The sequence below is a fragment of the Salvelinus fontinalis genome, chromosome 14, assembly GCF_029448725.1.
Source record: "Salvelinus fontinalis isolate EN_2023a chromosome 14, ASM2944872v1, whole genome shotgun sequence".
Taxonomy (NCBI): Eukaryota; Metazoa; Chordata; class Actinopteri; order Salmoniformes; family Salmonidae; genus Salvelinus; species Salvelinus fontinalis.
Window position 1 is genome coordinate 48,583,423 of NC_074678.1, and position 15,921 is coordinate 48,599,343.

The 15,921-nt window shown below is 46.0% G+C and overlaps 1 protein-coding gene across 2 annotated transcripts in view; it reads right to left on the reverse strand.

Moving 5' to 3' along the window:
- Positions 1 to 1,553: 1,553 nt before the first annotated feature.
- Positions 1,554 to 15,921, reverse strand: part of ccdc50a (coiled-coil domain containing 50a) — a 33,035-nt gene continuing 18,667 nt past the window's right edge. The window contains exons 4-12 of one of the 2 annotated variants that reach the window (XM_055862176.1): positions 14,556 to 14,646; positions 13,743 to 13,845; positions 9,807 to 10,790; positions 8,981 to 9,141; positions 8,462 to 8,506; positions 7,790 to 7,927; positions 7,422 to 7,501; positions 4,374 to 4,483; positions 1,554 to 4,034 (exon numbers count right to left, since the gene is read on the reverse strand). In XM_055862176.1, coding sequence (XP_055718151.1) covers positions 4,015 to 4,034; positions 4,374 to 4,483; positions 7,422 to 7,501; positions 7,790 to 7,927; positions 8,462 to 8,506; positions 8,981 to 9,141; positions 9,807 to 10,790; positions 13,743 to 13,845; positions 14,556 to 14,646 — 1,732 coding nt within the window. In that variant the 3' untranslated portion in view covers positions 1,554 to 4,014. The remainder of the gene's footprint in view (positions 4,035 to 4,373; positions 4,484 to 7,421; positions 7,502 to 7,789; positions 7,928 to 8,461; positions 8,507 to 8,980; positions 9,142 to 9,806; positions 10,791 to 13,742; positions 13,846 to 14,555; positions 14,647 to 15,921) is intronic. The other variant, XM_055862177.1, reaches the window with a different exon arrangement.

Sequence of the window (15,921 nt, forward strand, 5' to 3'; positions counted from 1 at the left end):
GACAATTTTTATTTATTTTTTTGCTGACAATTTATTGTAGGATACTGTGGCAAAACATTAAGGCCACCTGCTCTTTCCATGACATTGTTTGTGTGTGCCATTCAGAGGGTGAAAGATTTAAGTGCCTTTGAACAGGGTATGGTAGAAGGTGCACCGGTTTGTGACAAGAACTACCACGCTGCTGGGTGTGTTTTCTCCACACTCAACAGTTTCCTGTGTGTATCAAAAAAGGTCCACCACCCAAAGAAAGTCCATCCAACTTGACACAACTCTGGGAAGCATTTCAGTCAACATGGGCCAGCATTCCTGTGGAGCGCTTGACACCTAGTCGAGTTCATGCCCCGTAAAAATGTAGGATGCTCTGAAGAAGAAAAAAGGAGGGGGTGAAACTCAATATTAGGAAGGTGTCCTTCATTTTTTTGTACACTATTTTCTTCTGCATTATCATGAACATTGACGGGGGGGAAAAGTGAGCAAATGTCACTGTTCAAACAAGGAAAAATGATGTGCTAGTTTTTAGTCATTTCAATCCATAATGATTTGAGTACCATTTTACCTCCGTGCCCAACCAGACTTCGTATATGCAAACAGTTGCAGGCCTAACAGTGAAAACAGGTTACACTTGTAACGAACTGGTGATGCTCATTTGGTACAGTTGCCTTGTAATGCAAATATTGATCAGGAGTCAAGCAAGTCATTACTGGTGAATATCTCGTAACAGCTTAGTTAGAACAAACACAAGTGTGAACAGAGATTACAATTAGACTAGGCCTACATAAGACGTGGCTTTGTAACATTTGCCTCTTTCTTTTAACCTGGTCGGTGTTACAGGATTAATGAGGGGCGCATTAAGCAGGGCACAACGTTGCAGAATGTTCAGATAGCATTATGTTATTTAGAACAAACGGAATCTTTTCTTCAACGTTTGCCTAGTGAACATGACCGAGGTCTTAACTTGTAGGCTAAATACATGGAATTGGCCTTGGATAGTACTGTGTGTTGGAGACGGCCTTCCTCTATTCCACATTGTGGTGCAGGCAAAACCAGGGCATCAACAGAATGCTGCAATAAGTGTATACATGTCCTCTCTCTCTAAAGGTAAGTGGGGAATCCTACCCAGACCAACCCTTTTCCCTGACAAGAGACTGAAAAGATGGAATGTGGCACGACACGTTCTCAGTGTAGCGTTAAGAGAGTATGGTTGACTTTACACTGACATATGTATTACTTGCGCTTTGATTGTCAACTCTTCTGCGATACGATTTTCCGGTCACGTGTTGGACAATATCTGGAACTCACTGAATAAATACCGTAAGCAAATTCCTCGGAGTCTGAATCCCGATTTGATTCTTTGAGGGGAGCTACAGTAATAGCACCCACATGCACCTCAAAATATTTAGGCTAGTTGAGGCCATACATAAACCATTCACTTGTGCATTGCATCATGTTTTAATCTGGATAGAAATGTGATATAGAATCCGGGCCTGAAGTTAGAATACAAGTGACGCCACAGAATTGGACATGCGTTTAGTGAATAAGACACATGCAAAATATTGTTTTGAGATGGTAAAAGCAAAACCTTTATTCAGTTCATGATACAAAACAGTCTCTGTTACAGTAAGCGCCAACACACGTCGTAGTCTTTATGATTTGTAGACCGCATACAGGCCCTGGATTGCGAAACCGTTACTCGATTTCAGTTCCTTTTGCACTCACAGCATATAGCACATCAGTATAGAGCAAATCACCAATATGCACTCACTATCTGCAGATAATGCACGTGTTCCGATTTGATATTCAATATGTCCACAAGGCGATCCTATTCTCAGACGAAAGGATATATACACATCCCTTAGTTCTGGGAGTTTACACCGATCCTCCTCCACTGTCATTAACTTAAAGAGCAGCGATTCCCCGTTATCTACAAGTCCCTGACAATAATCATTCTTATGGCACAAATCTCATCCAGAACATCTGACGTGTCCAGAAGAGTATCGGGGCATGCCACCAACACCATTGGACGTGGATAATAATTGGATCATAATTAAACATTTAATGTCGATCAAACTGAGAACAGTGTCTGATTACTCTTTCCGCCTGTGCAATAAACTATTAGAACATGGTGGCACCACGTCCCCAATGGCACCCTATTTCCTACATAGTGCACACATTTCCCCCCCAGAGCCATATGGGTCCTGGTCAAAAGTAGTGCACTACATAGGGAATAGGGTGCAATTTGGGAGGCCCACTTTATCCAAAAAGTCCCTAGTCTCCTGTAACCCCTTTGATACATGCATCTATATTACAGTACGACGTCTGATAAGCATGGCCTCTGTGATCTTTATTCAATATGAAAAGAAAATGACTCAACTGGCCCCGGAGCAGTAAACCCTATCAACACAGCTGTCTGAGTCAATAGGTTCCTTTGAGTAGGATGAAATCATGTTCTCACTTTCCCTGTTAATTCTGTGGATGACTGAAACTTCCATCCACACTCATGCATGTCTACCCTGGGAATGTTTACTCATGTGACACACACAGGAAGTGACACAACCCTCTCAGTCAGAGGGGTGGTGTGTGTGTGTGTGAGAGAAAGAGACAGAATGCATTTTTATTATGGAATGTACAGAAAACAAGATTTTGCAACGGAAAATGTTTAGCAACAAAAATCAAGAGTTTCTATTTCTACGAATTCAGTTAGGTCCCTCCTTGTTTTGTCCCGTTTGGGTCCAAGTGAATACAGCCCTGCCAAGACCACCACAATTTTATGTTTGGCACACAGGTGCAATATACATGCATTCAATTCTTACTGGTCCACTTGTCTTAGCGCTGAGAGCATGTAAACAGATGAGACTATCAAATACTGATGGAACATACAACCAAATATATTAGGGCAACATTTAACATTTAAAAGAGCATTTTGTTCATCCACAAAACAAAATGGATGGAGTTCAGTGGCTTGGGCTCTCGTTGACTAAAGGAGTGTCAAAGAGTTTCGCAGAGAGGATAGAAATTCAGCCCACAAGAGAGCGCACAGTCAGTAAGCATGCACATAAAACACTTAACCATGGCAGTATGTCCCATAAAACCCCACTTCCACCTCCAAGTCTTTAATCCAAGTAGGGAAATACACCAGCCCCTTAAAGACACAGGAAAAATACACGCATATGGAAATGGCTTACAGCCAGCAACAAGTCAGAAGTCCACATACGATCACCATCCGCTTCTGGACTGGAAAGCATTAAAACACAAAGCCAAAGACCCAGCATCCTGATATAGTAGGTTTTCTTTTTTTCCAGTGAAGAAAATGCTAAAAATGTGTCTTTCAAAAGGAGTATTATATGCAGCGCAGCACGTATGACTGGGCCTGTCGTGTTGTTCATCCTAGACGCGCAGCACAATACGAGGACGGGAGAACTGGAGCCTGGGAGTGTAAAAAGCTGCGCCGCCGCCATTTTGCCTCAAAACAAGCTTCAGCAGCCATCTTGGCTCAAAGACGTACAATGGCGGCCATTTCGGCTCAACACAGGCACATCCCATAGACAGCGATGGAGATTGAACAGTTATACAGTATATCCAGCAAAGGCTTGATTCCCCATGATGAGCATGATCCACAGACGGACGGAAACACCAGCAAACGACAACTACAGCAAAACAGAAATGCTTTCATACCCCCCCCCATTTTCAACAGTTAAAAGCCAGCAGGAGGATAAATGTCACAAGGCATCTCCTTTGAGTCGTCTTGGCTGTTGCGCCAATTGAAAGAAGAAAACCGGGAAAAAAAAGAAAAAGATAAAAGCGTGTATGTTTCAGCTCTCAGCAGCACGCTTCCCGAACTCTCGGCCAACTGCACACGCTGGAGAATCGCACCGCCAACGACTAGGTGACATTGTCCCAAGGCTCTTGGTCAACATAAAGTGATGGGAGTTTTTACAAATACAGCAACGACGAGTAAAAAAAAATATTTAAAAAAGGAACAACAAAGTCACGGATGGATAACTTAGGGAGCCTGGGTCACTGCCTGTAATAGGTACCTGGAAGAGACGGACATAAAGAGACAGCAGACATAAGCTTCAACTTTTCATTGCAACCACAACTGTGTGTGTGTGTGTGTGTGTACGGTAGAGAATCCAAAACAGTGGAATATCTCTTTTAGGAAATTAACTAATCCATTTAGCGCATGTCAACAATGTGGTATATGCTGGATAGTTAGCTCCATTGGAAAGAGGGTTAAATCTGCACTAAAACGATCACGTGACAATAGGAGTCCTATTGAACCAGTCTAACGTTGCACTCAATGTACACGCTGATCTAGTCAGGTAATGTAAGTTAAGGCCCAAACACAGCCAGGGGCCTCCAGTAGCTGGACTGACCTTTGTAAGCAGCCTCCGGTCTGGCTGGAGTGCGGGAAGAGTAGTGGCTCTCTGAGTAGCTGTAGCTGGTCTCCACATTCTCGTAGTCATGTGGAAGAGGTTGAGGAGGTCTGAGAGACGAGAGAGAAAGAACAAATCATGTAAGGGCATTATATTAGTGTAATAAGTGTTTCTTATGTAACAATGGGTGCATTAATAATAGGTGTTATATCACACACAGTGTGTGATATATATATATATATCACACACAGTACCACACACACACACACACACACACACATCTATATATCACACACAGTACCAGTCAATTTGGACACACCTACTCATTCAAGAGTTTCTTTATTTGTACTATTTTCTACATTGTGGAATAATAGTGAAGACCTCAAAACTATGAAATAACACATGGAATCATGTAGTAAGCAGGAAAAAAAGTTAAACAAATCCAAATATATTTTATGTGGGATTCTTCAAAGTAGCCACCCTTTGTCTTGACAGCTTTGCACACTCTTGGCATTCTCTCAACCAGCTTCATGAGGCGTTCACCTGGAATGCATTTCAATTAACAGATGTGCCTTGTTAAAAAATTTATTTGTGGAATTAATGCGTTTGAGCCAATCAGTTGTGTTGTGACAAGGTAGGTGTAGTATACAGAAGATAGCCCTATTTGATAAAAGACCAAGTCCATATTATGGCAAGAAGAGCTAAAATAAGCAAAGAGAAATGACAGTCCATCATTACTTTAAGACATGAAGGTCAGTCAATGTAAAATTCCCCAAACTTTTAAATTTTCATCAAGTGCAGTCGCAAAAACTATCAAGCTCTATGATGAAACTGGCTCTCATGAGGACCACCACAGGAAAGGAAGACCCAGAGGAAAAGGATAAGTTCAGAGTAACCAGCCTCAGAAATTGCAGCCCAAATAAATGCTTCAGAGTTCAAGTAACAGACACATCTCAACATCAATTGTTCAGAGGAGACTGCGTGAAACAGGCCTTCATGGTCGAATTGCGGCAAAGAAACCACTACTAAAAGGAAACCAATAATAAGAAGAAACTTGCTCAGGCCAAGAAACACGAGCAATGGACATTAGACCGATTGGAAATCTGTCCTTTGGTCTGATGAGTTTGCGCTTAGTGGGACTATCATTTGTTTTTCAACAGGACAAAGACCCCAAACAAACCTCCAGGCTGTGTAAGGGCTATTTGCCCAAGGAGAGTGATGGAGTGCTGAATCAGATGACCTGGCCTCCACAATCGCCCGTCCTCAACCCAATTGAGATGGTTTGGGATGAGTAGGACCGCAGAGTTTAGGAAAAGCAGCCAACAAGTGCTCAGCATATGTGGGAACTCCTTCAAGACTGTTGGAAAAGTATTCCTCATTAGCTGGTTGAAAGTGTGCAAAGCTGTCAAAGTAAAGGGTGGCTAATTTAAAGAATCGAAAATCTACATTATTCCATAGTTGACATCTTCACAATTCTACAATGTAGAAAATTGTAAAAATAAAAACCCTTGAATGTGTAGGTGTCCAAACTTTTGACTTGCACTCTATCTAGGTATATATCTATGGATGTATATAATATTTTTTGTAAACATATAAACTCTGTCTTTTTTAAAGATCATTTGTAAAAATCACAACTTCACAGATCTTCATTGTAAAGGGTTTAAACACTGTTTCCCATGCTTGTTCAAAGAACCATAAACAATTAATGAACATGCACCTGTGGAACGGTCGTTAAGACACTAACAGCTTACAGACGGTAGGCAATTAAAGTCACAGTTATGAAACTTAGGACACTAGAGGCATTTCTACTGACTCTAAAAACACCAAAGATGCCCAGGGTCCCTGCTCATCTACGTGAACGTGCCTTAGGCATGCTGCAAGGAGGCATGAAGACTGCAGATGTGGCCAGGGCAATACATTACAATGTCCGTACTGTGAGACGCCTAAGACAGCACTACAGGGAGACGGGACGGACAGCTGATCGTCCTCGCAGTGGCAGACCATGTGTAGCAACACCTGCACAGGATCGGTACATCCGAACATCACACCTGAGGCACAGGTACAGGATGTCAACAACAACTGCCCGAGTTACACCAGGAACACACAATCCATCAGTGCTCAGATCGTCCAGCCTCTCTCAGCCTATTGCGGACAGAGGGCTTGTAGGCCTGTTGTAAGGCAGGTCCTCACCAGACATCACTGGCAACAACGTCGCCTATGGGCACAAACCCACTGGACCAGACAGGACTGGCAAAAAGTGCTCTTCACTGACGAGTCGCGGTTTTGTCTCACCAGGGGTGATGGTCGGATTCGCGTTTGAGCGTTACACCGAGGCCTGTACTCTGGAGCGGGATTGATTTGGAGGTGGAGGGTCCGTCATGGTCTGGAGCGGTGTGTCACTGCATCATCGGACGGAGCTTGTTGTCATTGCAGACATCCTCCTCCCTCATGTGGTACCCTCCCTGCAGGCTCATCCTGACATGACCCTCCAGCATGACAATGCCACCAGCCATACTGCTCGTTCTGTGCGTGATTTCCCGCAAGACAGGAATGTCAATTCTGCCATGGCCAGCGAAGAGCCCAGATCTCAATCCCATTGAACACGTCTGGGACCTGTTGGATCGGAGTGTGAGGGCTAGGGACATTCCCCCCAGAAATGTCTGGGAACTTGCAGGTGCCTTGGTGGAAGAGTGGGGTAACATCTCACAGCAAGAACTGGCAAATCTGGTGCAGTCCATGAGGAGGAGATGCACTGCAGTACTTAATGCAGCTGGTGGCCACACCAGATACTGACTTACTTTTGATTTTGAACCCCCCTTTATTCAGGGACACATTATTCAATTTCTGTGAGTCACTTGTTCAGTTCATGTCTCAGTTGTTGAATCTTATGTTCAGAAAAATATTTACACATGTTAAGTTTGCTGAAAATAAACGCAGTTGACAGTGAGAGGACGTTTCTTCTTTTGCTGAGTTTACATGCACGCACACACACAATCGGTGCTACAACGTTGTAATAAGTTATTGTAGCTAATAGAGTGAGACAAATACCTGGCAGGCTTTTGGTGGTTCCTGTGCCTCTGGTACTCCTCCTCTCGGGACCTGGGACGCACTACCTCCTCCGAGTTTGACTGGAACACACACAGGAATCCATTATCAACAAGTTGACAAAAAAACAGGCACCCTAAACTGTGCCAATACACCGTGGTTCTCTTACTACAGCACTCTTATGTCAAAACCAGATCACAATCAGCACAACAGTTAAAATACATGCATCTATACGAGGGACAAACATTACAGTATTGAACACAAACCATCTTGACAACTATCAAAATACTATACATGTAGTGCTAAAGTCAAAGTGTTACTAATCATAAAATCATCTCGTCCACAAAAACGATGCGAAGAAGTCCAGTCACCTTGAATTCTCCTCCCTCTGGCCGTCTCCTCTCTTCCGGCCTCATCCCCCTCTCTTCTGGCCTCATCCCCTGCTTCTCCTTCTCCCTGGACTTCTTGTACTCCTTCTTTTCCTGCTCCATCAGCAGGCGGGCTATCTCCTGACAGCGCCAACACAACCTGGTTTACTAAACAGCTCTAGTACAAAACAGACGCACTCCTTGTCCCAATGAATTTGAGCGGTAACATTTTTTCCAGCCCCATCCCTCAGCGGTTTACCTAAACAAGTGGCGTGGTCAAGATTTGAACTTTTCAGGCACATACAGTAGTGCTGCTTCATATGTTATCTGGCAGTATACACTGATAGGAGCTATGTATACACCGATAGGTGCTATAACCCATGATGTGGTGAAATGTGATAACCCCAGATTAAAACTGACCAAAGAGAATAAATGGACCACGGGGACATCATTTATTTAACAAAGGCAAACCACTGTCACACTCAATAGCAGGCTTTATTGATGAGGTGAAAGTCGAGACTTCAGTGACCGTGAGAGACAGGGCAAGACAGTGAGAGAAAATGAGAGAGAGAGACAAGAGAGCGCGATAAAGTGAGCGAGAGAGAGAGATTTTGGAGTGAAGTCAGTCTGTAAAGACGGAAGTTTCCAGACCGAGAGAAGCGGCCACATCCTTACCTCATCCTGAGCCACTTGGGCTGCGCGCTTGTCCATCTTGCTCGCCTGGAACCCGGAAAAAAACTATTAGAAGCCAAGTTTGAGTCACATTCCTCCCTCCCGTCGGTACTGAACATTATTATCCCTAGGCATTATCATGACAACATAGGAGGTGACCATGTCGAGACGAAGACCTTCCTCAAAGACTTCTGAGACATGAAGCTACACAGCACAATACAAAGCTGAGGTCTACTGAATGTAGACTGGTCAGGATATCGCCAATACATAAATTGTTGTTAAATTGACAATGAACCCCCAAAAACACAGCACAATGACAACTATACATGTATCTATGATGATGCTGCTGTATCTAAATGCATCTAAAATAGGGGGCGAAGACAGAGGCTAACAATGGCGAGAGGGAGTATTACAGTACACGGCTGTGACATGGATGATCTCTTAATAAAAGGGTGGTTTTTTTTTTTTATGTGGGGGGGGGGGGGGGGTTGTCGTCATTCACTCGCTGACCAGTCCTCTCACCTTGACCTCCTCCTCCTGTAGTTTCCGGGCCACCTCCATGTCCAGGATCTCCTGCTCCCTCAGATCCAGCTTGGCGATGCCCTGGGTGGCCTCACCCATCCCGTACTCCCCTCCGACCACCACTGCGCCGCGACCCCCTGGTCCTCCTTGCACGATACGACCTGCAGGGGGCGCCACATACAAGTTAATACAGATGTATGTCGAGTCGACGTAACCACAGTATCCCCGACTGATTCCTCGAGGGCTGTAGTGCAGTGTCTACTAGATTAAGTCACTGGCATGTTTTAATTTATGGTCCGAGACAGTAGATTTGCGTTTGGACAAATCGATGCCAGTACTTGGATCAGTTGTGGAGAGTAGGGCTATAAACACTGCACACCGACGGAAGCCCTTGGACTAGAATTAGAAGGTTCAAGACAGAAATGTAATGTATACAAGCTGACAGTACATTTCTATCTGTCATGTTGCGTTTCCCGATTTGTAACTGGATCCATTGAGCTCAAATCACGACCCCCCCCCCTAGATTCAGCCATCAACACCAGCAGCTGATTCACATCAGTTTCCCACCATGGAATTTTATTGTGAATCAGAGACTTTTATTGTGAACTACAGTGGAATCGTCACCATAATGATAATCAGATACGGGAAGGAGTGAAACCCGCCACACCAAGGAGAGGAAGAAGATGATGAAGAGGAAGATAAGTGTATGATTAGTAAGTATTGTGTTCGGGAGCCAAAACCACCACCAGCAGCTCTAAGCAATGGGCCAAGGCTGCACATGCACACACCACACACGGTTGACCATGGGCCCGGCGCTGCGCCGTACCTGGCTCCCTGGGAGCGGGGTGCGTGTAGGAGCGCTCCGTGCCCATGCTGGGCCCCTCCCCAGGGTCCCTGTGACCTCTCCTCTCCCCCCTCATCACGCCGGGGCGGGGGCTCCTGGCCGCCTCCTCACACAGCTCACTGGGGCCAGAGTGGAGCCTGGCCATGGGCCCCCACTCCCCAGGGCCCTCCTCCCCACCAACAGTCCAGGCCCGGCTGTGGCTGCTGGGTATGGGCTCGTAATAGTCTTCATCCAGACCTCGCTCCCTGCTCTTGGTTCTCTCTCGGCGTCTGTCTTTTTCTCTGTGTTTGTCTCGGCTATGCTCTTGGTCTTGCGATCGCTGCCCATGTCTCTGTCCGTCTCGCGATCTCTCCTCGTGTCTCGGGGCGTCCCTCTCCCTCTCCTCGTCTCTCCTGGGTTCTCTTTGCCGGTCTTTCTCCCACTCCCGCTCTCTTTCTCTCTCCCAGGCCTCGTCTCCCTCCACAGGGTTGTGGGACGGCGGGGGCGGCCGGGCGGGCCTCTCCTTCCTCCTCACCACCACCTGCTCTCCCTCATCCCCTCTCTCCTCCCTGTGTCTCCTGGGCTCACGGCTGTCTGGGTAGGTGGACTGGGACCCCTGGGGGTCTCGGCCCCTCTGGCCCCCCTTCCCTCTACTTCTACCCTCGGTGGGGTGGTGGTAGTCTGGGTAACTGCCCCCATGTTTCCCCCTGCTATTGGAGAGGTGGTCCTCGGGGTATGGGTCTCCATGCTTGCCCCTACTACCCCCTCCCCTACTGTCTAAATGGTGCTCGGGGGATCGTGAACGTCCGCTGGTGCTAGGCTCCACAGAGTCGTATAGGGGGTATCTGGTCCTGCTAGGCTCAAAAGAAACGTACTTGGGGGAGAGGTCGCGTCGTGAGCCCGGGGTAAGGGGATGTGACTCAGGGGAGTGGGAGTTTGAACCAGGTCGCCTGGGTTTGTCATCCAGGTCCAGAGGGACTCGGATGTCTGGGTTGAGGGAGGGGATGAGGGGGTCGATGTGGAAGGAAGACATGGATGGGTGGAACAAGACAATGGCAGATGTGAGCAAAACTGGGTTGGTTAGTGAACACACAGGGTTAGTTAAGTCACAGCACCTGCATGTAAGGACAGTGAGGGTTCAACATGGACAATGTTTAAATGTTGAGCCATGGATATTTCGTACAGTTTCGGCAAACCTTAAGTTTGATAATTAAATGGGTGCCATTTTGGCTCCAAATATTCCCAGACAATCGGATCCGAGTTAGAATGCAGAGTGGGATGTTATGATTGGAGTGCGTCGTACCGAAGAGATGCAAATCAATAGCTTCGCATTGAACTGTGGTCAGAGGCACTTGAAATTGAACAGTCAAAAATATCTTAAAGCTATAAAAAAAAAAAAAAACTGCCGATTTTATTGGGGGGGTGGGGTTATCTGATTTGAAAAAAATATATAAATCAAATTCATGCTTGGTTCATAGAACCAGTAGCCGCTAGATGAGGTTGTAACAGATCCGTTTCTGTTTTCTTCCTACACGTGGCTATCTTTCGAACATTTAAGCTACAAAATAGTATAACCCCATCACTGAAAGAAAAGACCGTTTCCCCTCAAGCCGCGCAGGACAGCACGGACAAGACCAGGCACGGAAATCAGACGAGGGGGAAGAACATCAACCATGCTGTTCTTATCTACACGGAATATCACCAGACACTTTCCTTTCTGATGCAATTCAGTCACTTCAAACCATACTTCCTTCAGATTGAAATACTGTCAGACCGATTTGTAATCGACAGTCATAGCCCCCCCCCAAATTAAAAATGTAAACAATGGCCTTTGATTACATCACTTTTTTATACTGTGGGGGTCGCTGGCCCAAGAAAAGCCTGTCAGCTGAATGGAATGTCGGTCATCCTGCAGCTGTTGGTGAAGCTAATCTCGTCAACTGAAACAACTGTTTATGTTTAACTTTTGAAATGAGAGCGAGGCGAGGGAATATAGAAACCTACGTCAACCCATTTTAAAGTCCTAATGTTTCCTTAAAATGACCCTGAAGTGAAGTCATCGTTGAAAAAAGTTCCACCCTCAACCCGGGCTGCTCTCCAAAGGTATCTTGAGGACCTAGCCTACTTTTCTGTCACAGTCATCTGCCGAAGGTGTATTAGCCAACTAAGTCGGTACTGAGTATCCTGAAAAAGGTGAACAGTTGTCATGCTCGAAAACGCAACATTTTGGAAATTATTCTCCCTAGCCTATTTCTGTGGCTTAATAAAAAAAAAACAGCGGCAAAGCCTGGATATCTCGTCTTCCTTCCTTCGTCTCCTCTCCCTCTCTTCCCACATCTCTCCCCTCCTCTCTTTCCAATGGCTTATCTGCGTAGAAGAGGCTGAACATTAAACCAACCGTTTCTCTCCCCCGATTTTGGAGGATTAAGACAAACACAGCAGCGCCCCCTCCTTCCCTCACTTCCTGAGAGGGGCAAGCCAATCACACGACCCGCCAGAGATAAGACAATGGCAGAGTGTGTGTGTGTGTGTATGTATGGATATTTGAGATTTTAAAATGCTCAGCCAGACAGCATGTACACACACAATGTAGTAGTGTATACGTGGCTTTAGTTCTTGGCCCATACTCACAAAGCATCTCAGAGAGCAGGAGTGCTGATCTAGGATCAGGTCTCCCTCCTGTCCATGTAATCTTATTCATTGTAATCTAAAATCGGGAGAAAAGATCAGCACGGCAACTCAGACGGTTTATGGATACAGAAAAATGCCTCGCACTAGGAAAGTAGAGATCTGTGTGGGAAGAAGACGAGACGGCAGTGACCGTCCCTTCAACCCTGTTCATGTCAACACAGAGACGGAGGGAAAACCTGTGTGTGTGTCGTCCACACCTAACCAACATACTGTAACCACAGCCTTAGCTTTGTGTAGATTAGTACGAAATCCCTGACTATTCTGTTTCTTTAAGAAGACGAAAAAAATCGCTTTGGAGAGAAGATTTAATCCAATCGTTAGGTGACATAGAGAGCGGTCCTGGGCAAATATTCCTCCTTGTCTTCTGTCTAAATAAACGGCGCTAGGTAGGGCTGGGCCTGCAGAAAACCTCAGCCTACCGGGCCCCACTGTGAGCTGGGTTTTACGGAGTGTTGAAGAACATTAAAAGAAACCAATTAAAAATACCCCCTGCACACACACACACACCGCCTGCTCATCCACACACACACACACACACACCTGTGCATCTAGCTGTGAGGCCTGAAAGAGCTTCCACCACTAAAGCCTCCGTGAATAAGGTAAAATGCCCAAATCCCACCAACACTTCCCAATGAGACATATTAAAATGATTAACGACAAATGTCTTACTGTTTTAAGGCAGGGGGATGAGGAGCCTGAAACCCACTATGAAAGAAACATTAACTGCCAAAAAGACCCTTCAAGTCTCTTGATTATTCTGACAGTAGGCAAGCTTCGAACTGTTTAAAATGGAGCCTTGCAGTCAAGTCAAAGCTGCTCTCGCAGCCCTGCAAAGCACCGTCTCAGCTCACTAAGGAGCAAAACCACAGTGTGTGTGTGTGTGTGTGTGAACAAGAGAGAGAAAGCGAGCGATGACAAACGACTCCTTTTTACCTTAGTACCTACGCAGTACGCACCCTCAAGGTCAACTATGAAACAGCCCTCCTAAATCCTCGTCCTAAAAATCAACCCTACAGTAACTCACACACCTCTCCAAACACACCTCGTGCATCTCCATCCCTGACCAAGAACACACACACACACACTGTATGACCTTTCCAATCCACCCCTCGCCATAATGACCCACCCTGACACACATGCTCATGTGAATGACTGCACGTGTGCACGTACCCCAGCCATATCCGTCCCTCCAACAACAGAGGAATAGAACCCTGGATCCCTGAGACAGACAGGGGGCGCTCTACCCACCTCCTTTATCCTCATAGTACTCCTCCTCAAAGTTGGCCTCCAGCTGCTTCTGTCGCTTCCTCTCCTCCTTCATCTCCTTCTCCTGCAGCTTACGAGCGATGGCCTGGAAACGCGCACACACACACACAAATCAAAACAAACACCTTCAAAACTGCTGACACCTCGCTTGTTATTTTTATCCTGGATTTCTCACACAGATGAGCTGCTTTTTACTGAGGATTACAATTGAACGGAGAGGGGTTTTAAGAAGTAGCCTATGAGAAATCAGAGGTATGGCCCTGTACATGCACAGTGCCAGTCAGACCTGGATTCAAATACAGGTCTGTTAGCTTTAGCCTGCCGGGGCTAGCGCCAGATGGGCAGGGTGACGTTTTGGGACTATTCTATTGGTTCCATTGAACCAGGTAAGCTACATCAAGCACATATGAAGTATTTCAAATGACTCAAAGTAGTATTTGAACCCAGGTCGGATGCCAACAGGGCAATAATGAGGTCGCCATTAGGTTAGACATGCTTTGCTAACAGTCAAGTGGACTAAACAAGTACAAGGTGCAACACCAGTAGTGGATTTGAATAGGCCAATCCGGTGACCCGCCTGTGGTGACCTGTCGATACTACAGTAGTGGTAGGGTGGAGGAGGTACACCCATGTTGATTGGGTGCAGGTTGACGTTTCCCCTAGACCCTGATCTTGGGTCAGCTTAGCAATTCCCCCACTAACAGTTAAATGGTTAGGATTGGGGGAAGCTGATCCTAGATCTGTACCTAGGGACACTTCACCTCAGAGCTGTCGATTGGGTGTGTTGTCACTTACCGCATCCTTCTCCTCCTGCTTGCGCTGCTGCTCCGCCTGTCGGACCAATTCCTCCTGTATCTCCTGGGCAATCTCATTGTCGCTGCGCTCACTAGGTGTGTGTGTCGGGAGTGAAGGAGACAAAACATTAGACGCAAATACAGAACAGTCAACTACCCCAAAACCTGTACCCTGCCCAAAGTTCTTGTATGGATAGTAGGCCTATTTGTATATTATCCACACTACCCCACTCCATTACACTAGTGGCAATAACAAGGGCTTTAACAGAACACAAGGACGCTAGTGCTTCTATATCTGCATTGCTTGCTGTCTGGGCTTTTTCCGGCTGTGTTCCTGTATAGGCACTTTGAAAAAAGAAAAACGGGCTTTATAGAACTTGATTGAGTAATTGAGCGTGTACTCGATAGCGTCTCTCCGTTTCAGTCTTCCTCCTTTCGGTCTGTTCAGGATTAATGAAAGACCGATTTTATCCCGTGTAATAAAGTTGTGATGAGACGTCCTATCACACTGTAGCGGCGATAGCTAGGCTAATACAGTCGGGCTGTGATAGTCGATGCACTGAACTGTAGCCGTGTTGGCTCAGGGTGCCGGGGCAGACTACAACGGGTCAGAGATTAGGCAGATGGGACGTCTCGCCACCGATCTGTCACGCATGTAGCCTCCACTCCATTGACCTTCGTGTATGTCGTCAACTGACCGATTCAGAAGCACAGCATCTGTGAGACTCAGGCTGATCATACCCGAGCTGACTGTGATTATTAGGGAGAATATGCCAGTATGCAAATATGTAGGCTATTTTCTTTTCTGTTTTATAATGCCTGCTCCCTTTGAAAACAGTGGAGATTGCCAATAACAGTATGCGTGCATTACCAAAATTAATAGACTTCCATTTTAATTTCAGAAAACGCCTCCCATTTGAATTTCAGGTACCCTGCTTGAAATGCACATATTGGAACTAGATGCTATGAATTACACTGCCACGGTGGCAGCCAGGCTGCGGGCCCAAAAAATTGTATTACCAGCACCTGTGGCGTGCTCTCCCCAGATCACCCTCTCGAAGCCAGCAGTGACGTTGAGAGGCCATCCCCTCACACACCCACAGCTAGCCGTGTGGCTAAAGGAGCTAAGCGAGGCATGGGGTAAAGAGAGCGAGCGAGAAAATAGGGCTGGGAATTGCCAGGGACTTCACTATACGATATTATTGCGATACTATGTGCATTGTGAATTGATACTGTAATTTTACTGCGATTCGATGTTTCAAACATATTGCTCACCATATGTCTGCTACAGAGGGACAAGAGAGAGCCATGAGAGAACTCGTTTTGATTTGTTATGGAAATAAAAGTGCTGACATCAAAATTGTCTC